Source organism: Trachurus trachurus (assembly GCF_905171665.1).
Source record: "Trachurus trachurus genome assembly, chromosome: 7".
Lineage (NCBI taxonomy): Eukaryota > Metazoa > Chordata > Actinopteri > Carangiformes > Carangidae > Trachurus > Trachurus trachurus.
Window position 1 is genome coordinate 16,996,132 of NC_139901.1, and position 16,984 is coordinate 17,013,115.

Here is a 16,984-nt window from a genome sequence, read left to right on the forward strand (position 1 = left end):
GGCACCATTGCACAAGTTGCTTTTGAATAATCTGTGAAGAAAAGTGTTAAAAAGATGTGCTCGTCCCAAGTGATGACAACAGCTATAAGCAGGAGTGCCTTTTTGCTAAGTGGGATAGAATACATCACAGGTACATTCACTGTCCTTGTATGGACACAGCATCCAGGTTAGAGGAGTGCAGTGTTGTTCAGTCTACATGTCTCAATGTCATTCACCACCATTCACTCTTCATCCTCCCCCCATCATCCCTTCATGCCAAGGCTAATTTAATCCTGGGGTTATTGATTGTGGGAGCATTCTCCCAGGCTTTCTTTCAATTTACTTCAATTTCATCATCCCAGTGCGCTTCAAGACTGCCTTCTCAAAAAGGGAAGAAATTCTTGTTATGAGGGTCTTGATTCAAGACTGGTTGACAAGCGCCCCCCACCCCCCCCTCCCCAGCACCACCACCACCACGCCACCACCACTCTCACTTCCAACCCCTTTTCTCCTTTCTCTTTTTGATGAGCTGCTCTTTCCCAGTTAAGTGGATTATTACAGTAGGGATAATTCTTGTCACATGGCATTATTTGGATGAGGTGAATAATTGAAATTTGTGTCTGAAAGGATTTTATCTGGATGAGAGGAAAGGGAGTGCTGGCAGGGTTGGGAGGGCAGAGAGAGAGAAGGAGAGAGAGAGCAAGAGCGAGCACACACGTTTGTATAACATTTATGTGCACATGTGCGTATCAGGCTGGGGACACCAGTCATGTTAACAGGTTCTGACTCACCTCGCCCAGATCAGCAGGCCCTGGCACACTGCATGGCGTGGGCTCTCCTCTGTGGCAAAAAGGGCCACGCTCAGGGGCCGATGCCACATTCTCTGCCACTGACCAGGCCAGAGGTGCCGGTCTGGACCTGCAGTGACTGCAGAGAGAGAGAGAGAGAGAGAGAGAGAGGATGTATGTGGGAGACTGTGAGTGTGTGCTCCATAGCTGACTGGTGCACCAGTCACCGCCAGCCGCTGCTGTTGCCTCTGGCATTGCTCTTTGCTCGCCCTCACCATGGCCTGCTTCTTCTCTGCCTATAACCCCCTCCCCATCACACCTTCCTCTGATCACTGCCATGACCATTACCCCTGCCAGTCTCCTGCCAGTGTCTCCATAGTCTTTGTGCTGTCTCCCTGCGGTGTTCCTCTGTGCTCACCTCTAGTCTCCCTCAATCACTCTGTCCACATTGCTTTCAAATAACACATTACAAGTATAATTATATGTGTGAACAAAGTCCCTTTGATCACATAAGAAAACAGAGGCAGATCTGCATCTGCATTATTGTTTCAAGTAATTCCATTTTCTGAACTTACTTGACTCCTCTGAATGAAATGAAAAATGAATACCTGCTTGGCCATCACATCCACTTCTCTAATGTTCTTGTCTCTGGAAACATGATATAAATACAAAATAAAATAGCACGAAAGAATGGCCACAACCAAAGTATCTTCTCATCAGTGATGTGTAGATCAGTGCTGCAACTAACGATATTTTCATTATTGGTTAATTTGTGGATTATTTAATTCATTTTTCAATTAATTCTTTTGTCTATCAAATGTCAAATTGAAATGGCTTTTGTAATTTATCAAGGCACGTATCTGAGGTATAATATTATCAGTGTGAATCCAGTTGGTTCTGATTTTATTTGTAACACATAATAATTGCACATAATAAGGCTAACTGCTGCCACTCAGCGAGAAACTTTTTGTTGTGATGTGTGTGCACGAAGGCTCATGTGGGTTTGCAGCCGATTTACATTAAAGTGTTGTCCCTTTGCCAAATAGGATTCTTAGTCTTTTGGGTCTCCATGATAATATTAACACTGCCCTTTAGTCTCTGTACACTGAAAAAAATCACAGGCCCGGCACATAAAAGCGTGTATTTCTATGCGGAAATGGCAAGCATGTGGCTTATACAGTATGTGTGTGGTAGGTGTATCTGTACCATTTGTATACCTCAGCGCGTGAATGTTGTGGGCATACGTAGTGTAAACGGAGTGTGTGTATGTGTTTAGGTTTGGGGGTTTTAATACAGCAGAGGGAGGGCGGTAATGGGAGGGGAAAAAGAATTGTAAGAAGAACATCCCCGGTCTCACAGCAACTTCAAAAGCTCCCCTTCCCCAGGATATTAAGCGACTGTGATGAAAAATTTAGCAAGCGTTAAATAAGCCGCTTTGAAGTGATCTGTTTTGGCTCTGCAGTCTCCAAATTTCCGTAGCCCCTCTGCAATAGCCATCATATGACGGGGGGAGAGGTGGTGGTGGGGGGAAAGGAACAGTATGCTAAGTGCAGGAGTTGTGGGGGACCTGGCTGGTTGGCAGAGGACGTGCCAGCAGTAATTGGTCCAGCCGGTGACATGAAGGCACTACTGCTGCTACTGTCCCCTTTTGTCTCTCTCTGGCTCTTTTTCTCCTCATTTCACCTCCCGCTTCCCCGGAGGCTGTTCTGCTGAGCCCTGTGAGTCGGCAGGCGGACAGATGTTGCTCATATGTTTGCTCTGAAAAGAGATTTTTTTTTTTCTTTTCACTCAGAGGGTGTAACACAAATGTAACACAGCGGTGATACCAAGAAGTCAGAGGTTACTCTCGGGTCTTGACTCTGTTATTTCATGTCCCCAATGACTTTTCTTACGATACGTCCCTCTGCGCCTGTGTGTGTGTGTGTGTGTGTGTGTGTATTTCTTCAACGCATTATACAACTTTGATTTTTTCCAAAACAAAAAACAAACCAGAAAAACTGAAGCACGATGTTGAGTGGTTTAATCTTTTTAGATTTACAGTGCCATAAAGCAAAAATAACAAGTAGTTAATCTCATATTTGATAATTCATATTTCAATTCATTTCACATTCAACACTTTTAAAACCATTAGTTTAATTTTTGAGGACTCCAGGTTTCAACACACTCCAAATTAATTATTGGGGCAGAATAAGAAATGGGAGCCAGTAATGAGTCTGGTATGGTAACTCCATTCTGTCAAGAAACTAGGCTACCATTTAGTTAGTCAAGGGAACCTTCTCTGAGATTTTCCTTTTTTCCTCTTTGCTCATTACTTTAATTGTAATTGTAATCCTTTATTGGAGCTGTCTGCAGTAAACGAGAGTTATGGTCCGAGTGGGGGCGCGAGCCATAGAGATATTTCATGATTATTGGAGAAGACGGTCACTAGGTGGCAGCCACTAGTTCGGCCTCGCTGTAATTACTGGGTGGGAAGTGATGGCAAGTAACTGTGTGTGTGTGTGCGCGCGCGTGTCTGTGTGTGCATGCATGCAAGAGTGCGTGAAAAGAGATTTTTCAGATTCTATCACACTCCGTGAAAGAGAAAAGTCCAATAAATCTGATAACCTGCCATCTCACAGTCAATAGATCCTGTATCCTGTCATGTTGACTGTAAACATGCTACATGCTCTGCAGAAGCACAGAACAAAGGTGTGTGTGGATGTCATCTGTCTTCATCCTTGGATCATTTTCAAATAACCAAACTCACTTTGAGTGATATTTGAAAACTGTATCTCACAGTGGGAACCGATGCAGAGTGCCCATTCATTAACATGTGAAACAGCTGCACACCGCAGTTTGTTTCAGTGGTCGAGGTGAAGTTTTCTCATTGAAAAACATAAAAGCTCCATTCTCTGTTTCTCTGCGCAACGCTCATTGTGTATCATGCACTGTTTGTTTCGGTGGTTAATGATACAGGAAGAGCCCTCCATTTTATTGTTGCTGTGTTGCACTTTTTCCCCTCCTCGCCCAACCCGGCAGCCAGCCTCCTTAGAGGACTCTGTATGAATTCTCACTGTCATGTCCAAGGACGAGTGGCGCAGGGTCAGCTAATTGCTTTTATGATTATGATTTCACGTCAGATTTATTGTGCATGCTCGGAGCACATCTTCCAGGTCCTGCAGACGTTGCTGGCTTGGATGGGGAAAATGAGTTTACAGCTTCTGGCTGTGACTTCTTGTTTAAGTGCAGGTCACACTTTTTGAGTCATTAGAGTTGAACACAGGGGGTGAATCACACAGGCTTTTCCTGTAAAAGCCTCTGTTTTCTCTATCAGAAACTGTACTTGTTTTTCTCACATTTGGCCACAAAAGAGCATGTCTTTACTTTGTCTTCACCATGTGCTGAAGTTTGGAGGTCATGAGTGAGGAATGACACAGACAAGGATTTTTGGTTTTTCTGTCGTTTGAACTTTTTATGAGCCATAAATCTCTCATCTTTGTTTCTGTTCACAGATGAAATCATTTCGCCTATTCCCCTCATAGTATGCCAGAATTATCAGTTGACTCCTTTTTGATGTAGCAAAGTTTTTTTTTTCTGATGGTCCCACCCACCACTTTGAAAATGATGAGCACAGATGAGTCCAACCCATTTTATACATTTTATTTATTTTGCGGTCTCTGCCTCATGTGCTTGAGATGGACCAGATCTGCTCTGCCAACAGAGACAATAGCATTTTTATCTTGGGGTTTTTGATGAAGGCATTGAAAATCCTTTCAATTTGCCGTAAAGTTAACGGTAAATGAAGAAGAAGCAGTTGTCCCTGTATGTCAATAATACACATATTTCATGTAGATAGAGTTTCGTGTCATGACCCGTGGCTCTTGATTTGTTGCATTAATGTGACCTCGCTCTGACCTTCCTGCGTGGGCCGCCATGTGACTAAAGTGACAGATGCAGCCTGGGAATATGGTTTGGATAGTTTTCCAATGCTCCGAGGAATGCTGAAGCGAGTTTTACGCAAAGTTCATTTTGGAGACATATGTAAAGTCTGTGATTAAGCTGAATTCAATAAACTTTAATGAATACTTAGGACTTTATTTGTAGGGTTTTCGTCAGCAAGTATATTAATGTAAACAGCATGGTAACAGAGCTGTAATTTCCTATTCTCCCACAATTTAGTGAACTGTCATAATGTGTTTACTTAAGAAATGATAGAAATACGACACCAGTTTAATTACAGCGTAGTCATTTTGCCTCAATATACTTGGGAAAGTGGCCCTATTGAGCTGAGCTTCCTTTATACTCTCTATTCTGCTTTGTAATTACTTCAGCTTGATTTATCGTCTTTTCTTTGTGTTTATGGTTGTAAACTGCTCGAGTGAGTAACTTGGTCTGAGAGTGGCTTGTCTCCTTGCAGCGAGGCTGGAAATCTCCCGATGAATCTGAGATGTCTCCGCTGTCAAGACTGCTCACATCGCTCTCAGCCTCCAATGTCACTTTCAAGGCATAATTACACAAGTTGTGTTGATTAGTATGAGAAGCAATTACGCTGGCTTTCCGCTGCAAATGGAGAATGTGATGGCTCTTGATTGACAGGAAGCATCCTGGCTTTAATAAGTAAATGACTATGGTAATTCAGGTACTGAGACCCTTGATTTGTCAGCATCTTTCTAATTTTTGTGATGTCCTCTGATTTTAATGAACATGAATTTGATTGAATCTCCCTTCAATTCCCTGTATCCCTTCACCCGTTAGTCTCTCTCTCCTCTCAGACCAGCAAGTGTTCTCACAAGAGAGCCATACAGTTACACTTTCACAGCTCCTGCAGCTGATGCTGAGCTATCTGTCTCTGAATGAATCCAGTTTGTGAGAATTAAAAAAAAAAAAAAAGACAGAAATGAGCAACACGCAATTTTGGCACACTATGCCAAAAGCTTTTTAGGACATCATGCTTTCACAAGTGTGGGAATCAGAGGAAAAATTATTTTTAATTGACACTTTGGGGAACATTTTTTTCTCTTTTTATCTGGCTTCCCAGTAAGTTATTAGCTGTTAATTTGTCGGCAAGCTCCCCTACAGCGCCTGATATTTGTTCAAATGCTGGGATCCCCTCAGTGCATTACTACACTTCTGAAAATGCTGCCCTGTCTAATTATGTAATATAATACTGCCTTTTAGGCAAGTTTCTTTTAATTGAATAATATTAGCTCTAGCTAAGGGTAAGCTGTTGGAACACTTAAAACAGCTCCCCATACTGTCACTATAGTGCCGTTTACTCATTTTATAAAAACAAATAAGTCTTACAGATGCAAAGCTTTTACACAGAGATCTGTGCATTTTAGATATTTGAATTAAAGCCAAATGTGAATAATGCAGAGATTTGATTGGCCCTGCCCACTGTGTCATATTTCTTTCTTTGTTAACCACAGTTGGCCTAATCAAGTAATTCCCTGTTTGTCTTAGTAACCCCCTATAGAGTCATACATGCATAAATATAATAAAATAATTTGCTCTTGCACTCCATAGCCCAGCTGTAATTTATATGGATTGAATGAGTGCTGCATTGTGGAAAAGCACGAGTGGACCAAATGCTCGTTTGTCACCTCTAATAAATGTTGGAATGTAAATTATGAAGTTATGCTTCAGATGTAAATGCACTTTATTCCAGTCCTTTAATGTAAACAGCCCACTTCAATACATTAAGGAGGTAGGGGGGAGGGCAGAGGGGTATCTGACTTGGAATTTTGACTGTTTTCACAATCAATAATAAACACAAAAGAGCCTAGATGGGGAACGTTATAACATATCTGAAGTCGGGTTCATAAATTATTGCATGAAAGCAGGCTTGTACACCAAAAATGTAAATACATTAATGTTATTAATAATGTAGTGACTAATAGTTCTATCAAGACTGTAATAGCAGTTTAATGGAATATGACAGCAAGAATGTATTACACTTCTTACATTTAGACGGGACCTCACATGACATTTATCAGGGATTTCTGAAACAATTTTTTTGATTATTTTGTTAAGTTAATTGCTTCTTTTCCCCCCCAACGTCTTCTCAGGGAGAGGGGCAAAAAACTGGTAATGGATATTAATTATTATGTGTCACTTTTGTGGGTTTGATTAAAAATAATGAAAGCAAAATGCTAATGGGATTTCAGAGTTTCACTGTGTGTGGCGCCCTGAGATTGTGGCTTTATCAGGGGAATCTGAAAAAAGGAGATAAGTGCGCTACTATCCAGGCTAAAATGAAAGCGAAATGCAGAAAATGAGGCAAATTATCTTAAAACCTGCAAAAATTGAGAGCTTGTGTGAGAATGTTACACTCTAATTACCCCGTCTTCAGATGTGTGATACAGAAGTGTATTGACAGTAAACTGTAAAGTTTCAGTCTGCTATAATGAAAAGTTGAGCGTTGCTTTCAGTTAATCTCCTCCTCTCAGAATGACATTCCCTCACCTGCAGCTGAAGGATTTTTTCTCTGAATGCGAGAAACACTTGAATCATTTCTGACAAGTTGCTGTCTTGGCAAGTCTTTTCTCTGGCTACTGTGATGTGTTTCTAATATATCGTTGTTTGCCAGGAAGGCAATGTATGGACTTGTTTCTCGGAGGGTTTACAGAGCTTTGGTGTGTGTTTTATTTTTTTGCAAGGGGTTTCCAGCTTTTCTTTGGAAATACACACTACTCGCGTGTCTTGAAAATTGACTTGCACTTGACTTGGCACTGATTATTGTTGGACGTGTCGTCTATGCCTTCATCCGTAGTCCATTACAGTCAGCACGGTGAAGCCCTTGCCAAAGACTTCTTTGTGTCTGCGTGTAGTCTTCAGCAGAAAGGAGACTTATAAAAGCTATGATTAAGGTAAGGCACAAGTGCGGATCAGCAGTGAAACAGAGGCTGGCACAGTAAAAAGCAGCCATAGCCACTGACACAACTGACAATTATCTAACACCTGGACTGGCTCCCCTCCCTGGCATGTGCGTCAAGACTGTCGACTTCTTGTTAATGCAGTGATTAACAGGAAGATTGCATTTGTTTTCCTGGTGCAGCTCTCCTGGCAGCAGTACTTTGCTTTCTTTTTGATTAAGGTAGTAGATGAATGTATGAATTGTAGCTCTGTCATGAACTTCAAATGGAAGGGAGACGCGGAGGTGACAGAAATGGAATAAACAGAGGAGAGGCAGAGGCCTTTTTGTCCCGTCCACGTTCTGTGCACTGTGGATTTTTGGATTTAAGGTGAGGTGTAAGTGGCCAGCAGAAAGAGTGAAAGTGTCTTTGGTTGTCCCCAAATACGCCTCAGTATCTCTCCCTATAAGTCCTTGTTCTTCCTTGTTATTTAGCGCCACTGCGTTATGTGACTTGCCTCTTTCCTGGCGCTCCTCACATCTATAGGACTACGTCATGGCTTTCTCTGCTTCCATACTGCATGGAAAGTGGTTTTAGGTATCATGGGGGATGAGGAAAGGGGAAGTGAAGGGGTTTCGACAAACACTCTGTACTTTTGAAAAGCAGAGAGTGGCATTGTCATGTGTTTTCTGTGTCAAGGTCGACAGAAAATGTCAGAACAGGTGCACGTCTGCTGCTGAGTTGCTTGCCAACTCAGCCCCTTTGCTGTAACACGCCACCCTGTGTGACATTATAGTGGTTCACTGTGTGTTGTCTCCTCTCCTCATTCTTTTGGAGGACCCTGGTAAAACATGTATCCCCCCCCCTCTCCCCACTGTCACCACATGAGTTGATTTAGAGTTTACATGGGTGTCGACACCTAAACTTTGACCATCGCCTCTGATTGTCATGTACTCACAAAAAAGTAAGGGTGCTGTGCAGAAGGAACGTGCAACATTCCTTTCTGATTACTCCTCTTTTTTTTCTGAGGTCTGAATCTGATTAAATCTTTCCATTTGAGGAGACACAATTTGAAAAGGAAAGCCTGTTTCTTTAGATTCCATCTTAATCGTGACCTTTTACAGGACAGAACACGCAACAGAACCATAGAGAACAGAACAACAACTGCGTGTTTGGAAACACTAAGCGAGAGAAAAAAACGAATACTCCTATTTTAAACTCTTACATATCTGAGATCTGAAGAAAGACATAAAGAAACAAGTAGCATATGTAATTTAAGGCACGTTCATCGTGTTCATTGAGTTTACGTGTTGCTTTATATCACTGTCTAGTACGAGTCTTTTACAGTTTTCAGCAAACAAACATGTTGCAAAACCTGATATTCTCTCTCAACTTCTCAGTAGAGGCGCATTATATCTGGGTGTGGTGTCTATAGAACAAATGTCATGCCTTCTTTTGTGTTTTTTTTTTATATCTAACAGCCAGCATGATCTCCAGTGTGTAACCTCACTAGTTCAGAAAGGTTGAAATGAAGAATTATTATTTGATCCGACGAGCTGTCATGTCCGTTTCCTCTCTGGTGTTGGGTTAAATGAGAAGAAAGAGAACTTCTACTTCTGTGACCCTGATGATTGTTGTTTTCTGATGCTGTCAGCACCACACTCTTTTTTTTTTTGGGCTCTTCCTAGTGTCAAGGTTAGATTCTTACTGGCAGTTGGAGGCCTCCAGTAAAGGATATTTAGCCAGCATTTTTCTTTGTCACTTAGTGTGATCAGGAACAGACTCAGTTTGGTCGTTCTCCAAAACCAAACCAAGGCCTGCTGCTTTAAGTTGCCTTCTTCATTTGGTGGGGATTTCAGTCTGCCTTATCTGCTGCTGTAGATGTGTGGCCCATTGTCTTGGCAAGTGTGTCTAAATGTTTCTGACAGGTCTCAGTGAAAGACAGGCCGCAAGGGTAAACGGCCAGGCTTTCCTCCCCCCTTTGACTCGACCTGTACCCTCTCCGACCAGTAGATGGCGATGTTAATCTTCTCTGACTCCGCTCCTGCCTCGACCCATCTCCCTTTCCACCATCCTTTTCTCCTTCTCTCCGAGACACTCGCTGAGGAAAGAGGGGTCTCACCCCGTGTGGAGGGTCATGCCACCAATTCCTGGCCCCCTTTGAAGACCATGAAATTGCTGATCCAAGACGCACGATTAGTGCATTCAGCCTATTGACTGGAGAAGGGTTGACGTGTGATTATAATGTCACTGGAATGTCACAATCTGTCTGGTTGTCTTTGTGAGCATACTCTCATCCAGTGGAACAGTGTACCCAAGAAGGAATAATTTGATCAATAAAAGGACACCTCTCTCTCTATTGTCACTGGCCTCTCTGTTCTAGTTTTATTAGGCAATTTGGCAGGCTGGCAGGGCCGCACACAAAACTGATGCCAACTCGCTGCATCCTCACCTCGGCTCCCTGCTTTATTTGCCTATCGTAATGGTTCACTTCAAGTTGCTTTGCTGTGTGTGTATTGTAGGGCGTGTGTGTGTGTGCGACTGTGGGTGGGTGCTGCCTCAGTGAGAGGAGCTGTTTGGATCAACAGAGGAGGATAGGCTTGTCACTGTAAGTTGCTTGTGACGGAGTGGGTTCTTCTCCTGACACCACAACACAACTTCTGTGGTGTGTCGCTCGGACACAAGCTCCACGTTGTTTGCTGCTGGTGCCGCTTGCATTTTGCCTCAATCAGCTAATTGAACGTGAAAGGCCAGCGGGCCTTGATGATATGAAAGACAACACATAGAGCCGTGGCAGTTTCAAGAAAAGCCTGTGTGCTTGTTTATGTCACAGTATCCACAGTTGCATCTCCAATTTCTGTGCACTGAATACATTTCAAGGATTTCACGCACGATCGGTTAATTTTGGCCAAAAATTACTCCTTCAAAATGTAAATGTTGAATGTTTTTACACACTTCTACGACAGTTTTTTTTTTAAATTATTGAATGCAGTTGATCTTATTAAATAAGAGTGTCAAGTGATAATTTTGTAAATTGTAACTCAGCAGCCATTGATCAGTGACAGTAAATTATCTTTGTTTTAACAAAAGTTTTCACACATACAGAGGAGTTATATAACCACATCATATGTCCATTACACTCTTTTAAGGTTGCCTTTCTAAAGTGGTACATGGTTATTATACTGTTCTGCAAAATTAAATGACCAGAATATGTAATATTAATCGTTATCTGAGTCATTAAGCGAGGATCAGTGAACAAAGTTTATATCCACTTGAGTAATTTTATTGTATCATAAATATATGTTGCCTTTTTTCAAACCAAACTTTTTGTACACATTGGAATTGCATTATTTAGTATTTTTCAGCACATTCTGCAGATACTGAGTTACATTGTAAGCACTACTGTGCTTTGTAATGCACATACCCCGTACTGAAAAGCACACGGAGCAGCTTGTCACAGAATGTCATCATTGACTGTAATAGAAAGAGAAAAAAAAAAAGAAAAAGAAAAGCTTCGAATTACAGGAAAGAGGCACTGCATTAAAGAACAAAGGAGATCGATGGCAGTACATTAAATTTTATGCGAATGAAAAAAAAAATCAACTAATTAAAATTGATTACTCCTGCTTTGTAAATGTGTTTCTGAATTAAATTATTGTATGAAAACATTTTGACCAATCGAGGAGCTGAGGAAGTATCCATTACTGGATTGCAGCTGAGAAGGGGCTGGAATGTTTTGTGGTGGCTAAGTAGTTTGTTGTGCTCTGCTGCGACTCTCCTCTTGCACCCCCACTGCTAAAGTGCCATGGGTTAATCTCTGATGACCCTCATCTCTCAGAGCAGCTCCAGACTCATGGTTTGGGCCTTTTACCTGAATTAGACGGCATTTGTGGGCTATATAAGTATTTTTGTCCAAAGTAAGTGAAAGTGAGGTGTCACTGACGGAGTCGGTGCTCTTTAGTCATCGGGGCTCTCGGGGCTCTGAGGGCCCCGCTGGGGATGTCCTTATCTAAACAGTCATCTGTCTCGCTAGTTTAGCAAGGGCAACCCCAGGCAGCACCACTGACAGTTACACATTAAGAAATGTCAGACTCGGCTTTATACTGTATCTCTCAAGCTAGTTTTGAATTGGCTGGATGCCACGTGCTTGTCTGGCAATCTCACAAGAGTAAAAGAGACACTTTGATGTTGATTCATCTTATTTTGAAATATTTGGTTCATGCTACAATAATGTCATTTTGTTTGTTATCATGTAGCCAGACCCTGAAAGAGGATGTTCTATTCTTTCACCAACCACAACCTGTAAAAACACACAACAGACTTTTGACCTTATTTTTGTACTTTTTCTTATAATTTACAATATAAAGGAAGTGTAGCAGTCACATGACATCATCATGCATACCTAGCACATTGAGTCATAAAATATGTGGCTACAGTCTTTTCACACCATAGTAAAAATGTCTTTCTGTAGCAACAAGAAGAGAAGGGTGCAAAGAACAAGCCCATTTTTCCCTTGATAGCCTTAGAATCACTTCCAAGGCCTTATTATCTGTGTTTATCTCTGCACAGTTTTTACAGTTTGATAGTGTCCTCGTTGGATCAAATGTACTTTAGCCCCCAGTGTTTCTTACCGCTGAACCGACTCAACTTTTCCATGTTTGTGATGACAGAGCTCTGATAGGGAAATGCTGCTGAATGGAAAGTTTAGTCTGTACATGTAGTGGTCTTGAAAAAAGCTTGATTTCCGTCCACCCCACCCCCCCCTTACAAAAATTGCATAATGTGCTTTTGATGTCATGATTGTAGCCTTGCCCATGGCTCTAACACTGACACTGATACAGTGCTGTATGTTATTTTTAAACCTTTGCAATGCAAATGTCAATGAAGTTTTCCATGACCCCTTTTTCATCTGCTGAAATGTTGTCTTTGACCTTTAAATTTCAGAAGTTAGGATCATTCAATAAAGATTGACCACTGTCAGAATACAAGACAGACACACAAAAAAACACAAACCACCGTATTTACCCTACTGACAGTAAGCTTTTAACACATGTAGAAGCATACCGGTATCTTTCTAATAGTTTGTCAAGAGAAAAAGAAGAAGAAAAAAAAAAAAGACCACAGTTTGCAACAATTCTTTATCAGATTTACAGGTTCTGAAGTTCAGTTTCCGTAATGGTTTTACATATAATTTTCCCACATTGCAGCTTCTCTGAAAAACACTGCCCACAAGTGATGAAAGAAATAAACAAATGTCTTTTTTTTTTTTTAAAGTCATTCTCCGGAAGGTTCACCTCCAGCAGGGCCCTTGATGTACAGTAGCCTGCAGTGTCTGAGCGAGTGTAGATGTGGCGCTTAGCTAAATGGTGGAGTCTGCACCTCACTTCCTGATGTCTCTCAGGGTCAATAATTTCCTATAGCAGCTCCCATGAGGCCTTGCTTCCTCCGCTAAAGGTCACATTAAGGCGGGAAAGATGTCACAATTAGAAGGGCATTTAAAGCTGCTCTTTTAAAAAGATTAAAAAGCACTGTTGGCCACATCAAGCAGTCAGGCGACTAAAGGAAATACAGTAATTGCATTAAAACTTCATTCCTCTCTGGCAGGGCTCTGGTATCACAAAGGTATTGGGTTAAGTCATTTAAGACAGCTGCCCCTGATAGCAAATCATCCATGAAAGCACCAAATTAATATAGAGCTTCATTTTTCGCTGTCTCTCACTTTCTCTCACTTTTGGTCCTCCAAACGTGTGTTTGGGGGGGAAATTTGAGACTAGCCTAACACAATTTTTCCTCGTGTCTATCAGTGTGTTATTATATCAGGGGCACTTCTCCACAAATGTACAGGCCGGGGCAATTTGGAATGAATTGATTCACACTGAGACTGAATCCTATACTTGCTAATGATTTCCTTTTAGCCCCTCCATTGCATTGCACCCCCACACCCAAGTTCTAGTTCCATCATGCCCTCTGAATGTCTTCACTGTTGCAGATAAAATGTGTATACACCTTTTTTGTGGAGTAGATGACATGAATATATTAGGTGGTAAGTGTTTAATTTTTCATAAAAAAAAAAATAATAATAAGAGTAGATGTGATTCACTACTTTTAAATAATATTTGGCAATATAAACCATGCCTTGTTACAATGTATAGTGTTCGGATTAAAATATAAAAAAGTTGAATTGGGGATCAACAGCAATCTTCGCAAAGGAAAGCCACAGTTGCAAACAATCCCCTTGTACCCTATAGCGCTCTCTTTTCTAAGTAATTGTCAGATAATCAGTGGTTTGAGGTGGCCTAAATTATTAAGACTGAAAACATGAGCCTTGACTACTCTTTTGTGAGGCATCTGCTCATCTGTTGTGGTTAAAATGTTCTCCAATTTATTTCATAGTGAAACCAGTTAAAAGAAACTAATGTAAGACGAACAATTGTTGTTTCAGTACAGAGAATCTGAATTTCCCGGTTATATCCATATACCCCACAGTGTACCTGTAAAACATCCATACGTCTTACTTTACAGTATATAATGTTTAATATATTACTAGTTAAAGCAAAAATATACAACTGGTTACATGGATTTCCTCAGGCATCCAACCATGCAGTTCGAACATAATTGGATTTCATCCTCATTTCTCACAATTCAAGGTATCACAGTTGTAATTTTCAGACAAGTGCAGTGCAAAGACTTGTCCAATTCAAACTCAATAACATTGCTGTAATCTTGTCCTTTCATCAACTTCACTGTCTTTAAGTGTGTTGGTTAATGTTATCTCTTCTCATGATTGAGTTTTCGCCTCTTTTTCAGCTTTACCTGACACTTTATTGGTTATCTGGTTTACAAAGATTATTGCTTCTAACATAGAGCACTTTGGTGCATTAGCAGTCAGAGCTTTACAAGTAGCTCACAGTACGGCTTAATTGCAGTTTCGACCAAAAACGACCCACCCCTTTCCTGAACGGAGGGAAATGCACCCAATTTTTATCTTAGTTATTTATGCTGCCAACCCAAATGTGCCCTATACTGCTATCCATCTTACCCCCCTAAAAGCCCGATTGTGTGCTACCCAACACTATAACTGGGGTGATCCATAAGTCGATAACAAGACAAGACTGAAATCTGTGCAATGTGGTTATAATTGATTGAGGTGTCTGGGTGGAACTTGTGCAAAGCATCTATGTCATCTGCTAAGAAGTGCACTTTTCCTCTCCCTGAAGATCTACCACTACAGTTTTAACCAAATGGACATTTACCTCATTAGTTTGCCGCTGAGCTAGCTGCGGTCCTTACTAAGATGTCATACTTATGCCTATTAACATTGACACAATTTTCTTGTCAATATTGTGCTACTGAAATTTTAAGGGAATGTAAACAAGGTGTGCTCATTCAGCATATTCTTCCTCTATTAGGTCATCTCCCTCTCACAGGGCCGACATCACTCTGTTATTTACTGGAATAAATATTAGAGTGTTAGATTTTAGTGTGTTCATTATCTCTGCTTTCTGCCTTTACCACAAGTAGCCTTGTTGGCTCACTTACTTGAGCAGAGGAGTGTTTGCCAAGAGCAGGGTGATTTGGTCTCGTTATCAAAGGGATATTTTCTCTGTGTTTTGACTGTATCTTTTGGCCCAGAACATCAGTTGGGGGTTCACCATGCAAATGGTTTAATCTGCTTGTCACAATGAAGGTTACGGGTGACTGACTTTAATAAGCCCTCAGCATATAGAGATCCAGGAAATTCCATACCCCTTGCGTAACCCTTACGTACATCAAGGTCACGGTAGTGTCATGGTGAAATGGTAGATTAGTGTCCAAATGAATTGTGGCAGCATCTCTCGGGATGAATCTGGTACATTTTGATAAAATTCACTGTAGAAGTTTCATTACAGCAAGTACACTTTACTGCAGGATGTCACCGCGTGGTTTTGTCATGTGTGTACCTAAATAGAAGAAAAGTGCTTTTAAGTTGCTCTTAAGCCTACTGGAGAAAAGTCAAAGTCATTTTCATAAGTTTAATAAAGTGCCATGCTGTGTGCCATGATTCTCCACTGTACTGTTTGTTTGTCACAGAAATCCAGCTCTTTACTCAGTTTCTCTGCCACACCTACCCCGTGGACAAGTTTAAACTGCAATTCTTTTGGATTGAAACGCGTTCATAGTGTATGCAATGCATTACCCAAAACGAATTACCACTGGCAGGACGCTCAATCACTTTGTATCTTTCAACACTAAGAGAAAAGAAGAGTAATCAAAACCTTTCAACCTATTAGAGGGATGACTTTTACAATTGAATCACGGGGACCACAGGTGCGATAATAAGTCATCTAAACCTCCCCTCCAGTGTGTTTCCCCCTTTCTCTGTGTTCTTACATATTTATCTATTTTAGGAGGCGCCACTTCATGGCGCCCACTTCAAATTTATGTTTTAATGCCATTTGAGGAAGATTTTTTTTTTCTCCCTCCAATTCTTGGAAATGCATACTGGGGTGGAAAATTAAGGTGCATCTCGAAGGAAAACATAATAGAATCGATGAACGCAGTGCACTTAAAACTACTGATGTTCTGATGCTATTTAACGTTCTAGTGCATTAACGTTTCAAGTCATTACAACATTCAGGCCGGGTGATTTGATCATGGCAGGTTTTTAACTGGAAGAATTACAGAAGTTTTCAGCCTAGGATTCTCAAGTTATTAGATACAAATGATCACCTCTGCATTAAGTATAGATTTTCTTCCACAGCGCACTTAAGAATGGAAGTTTGTCTTTAAGAGGGTAATAGCAAATTAAGCTCCATACTCCATTTGTCCAGCACTCTTGATGGGCTAATTTTATAACTGCTGATTTGGTCATTCTCCACATTTAGCTGGAAAGTGGTCAGGTGGTCTTTTTCCTCACTCCTGGGTGTGGGGGCTTAGAAGCAAATATCAAATGGAATCCATTTATGTTGGGGTTTTTTTCAAGGCTTGGTTTATAACGAACCTTTTTCTTAAAGAAGGTCTAGACTGTTGTTTGTAGTGTTTAAAAGCATCACTTTCCTGTGCAACGTATCTTCTCTCTCTCACACATTATCTCATTGTGAAGAATTAAATCACATTTATCTCTTCCCAGATAACCACCGCGGTGAAATTTCTACAGAACCCTAAAGTACGTCAGAGTCCCTTGGCCACCAGAAAAGCTTTCCTGAAGAAAAAAGGTGATACTTTAAATTTGCTCTTGCTTTGTGTTGAATGCAGTGCTGAAAGCCTATAAAAAATACATACATGTATGAGAGATGAACTCGTTTTATTTTACTTTTTTTGAATGGGTGTGAGATTAGTCTGTAAAGGTCAAAGGTTATAGGCATAGCTCTTTGCCCTGGGGGAGGGGGTCTAACAGGGGTCGAT

The 16,984-nt window shown here is 41.1% G+C and overlaps 1 protein-coding gene across 2 annotated transcripts in view; it reads left to right on the plus strand.

Moving 5' to 3' along the window:
* Window positions 1–16,984, plus strand: part of pex14 (peroxisomal biogenesis factor 14) — a 44,125-nt gene that overhangs the window by 2,420 nt on the left and 24,721 nt on the right. For both annotated transcript variants that reach the window (XM_083976347.1, XM_083976348.1), the window contains exon 4: window positions 16,710–16,794. In XM_083976347.1, coding sequence (XP_083832473.1) covers window positions 16,710–16,794 — 85 coding nt within the window. The remainder of the gene's footprint in view (window positions 1–16,709; window positions 16,795–16,984) is intronic.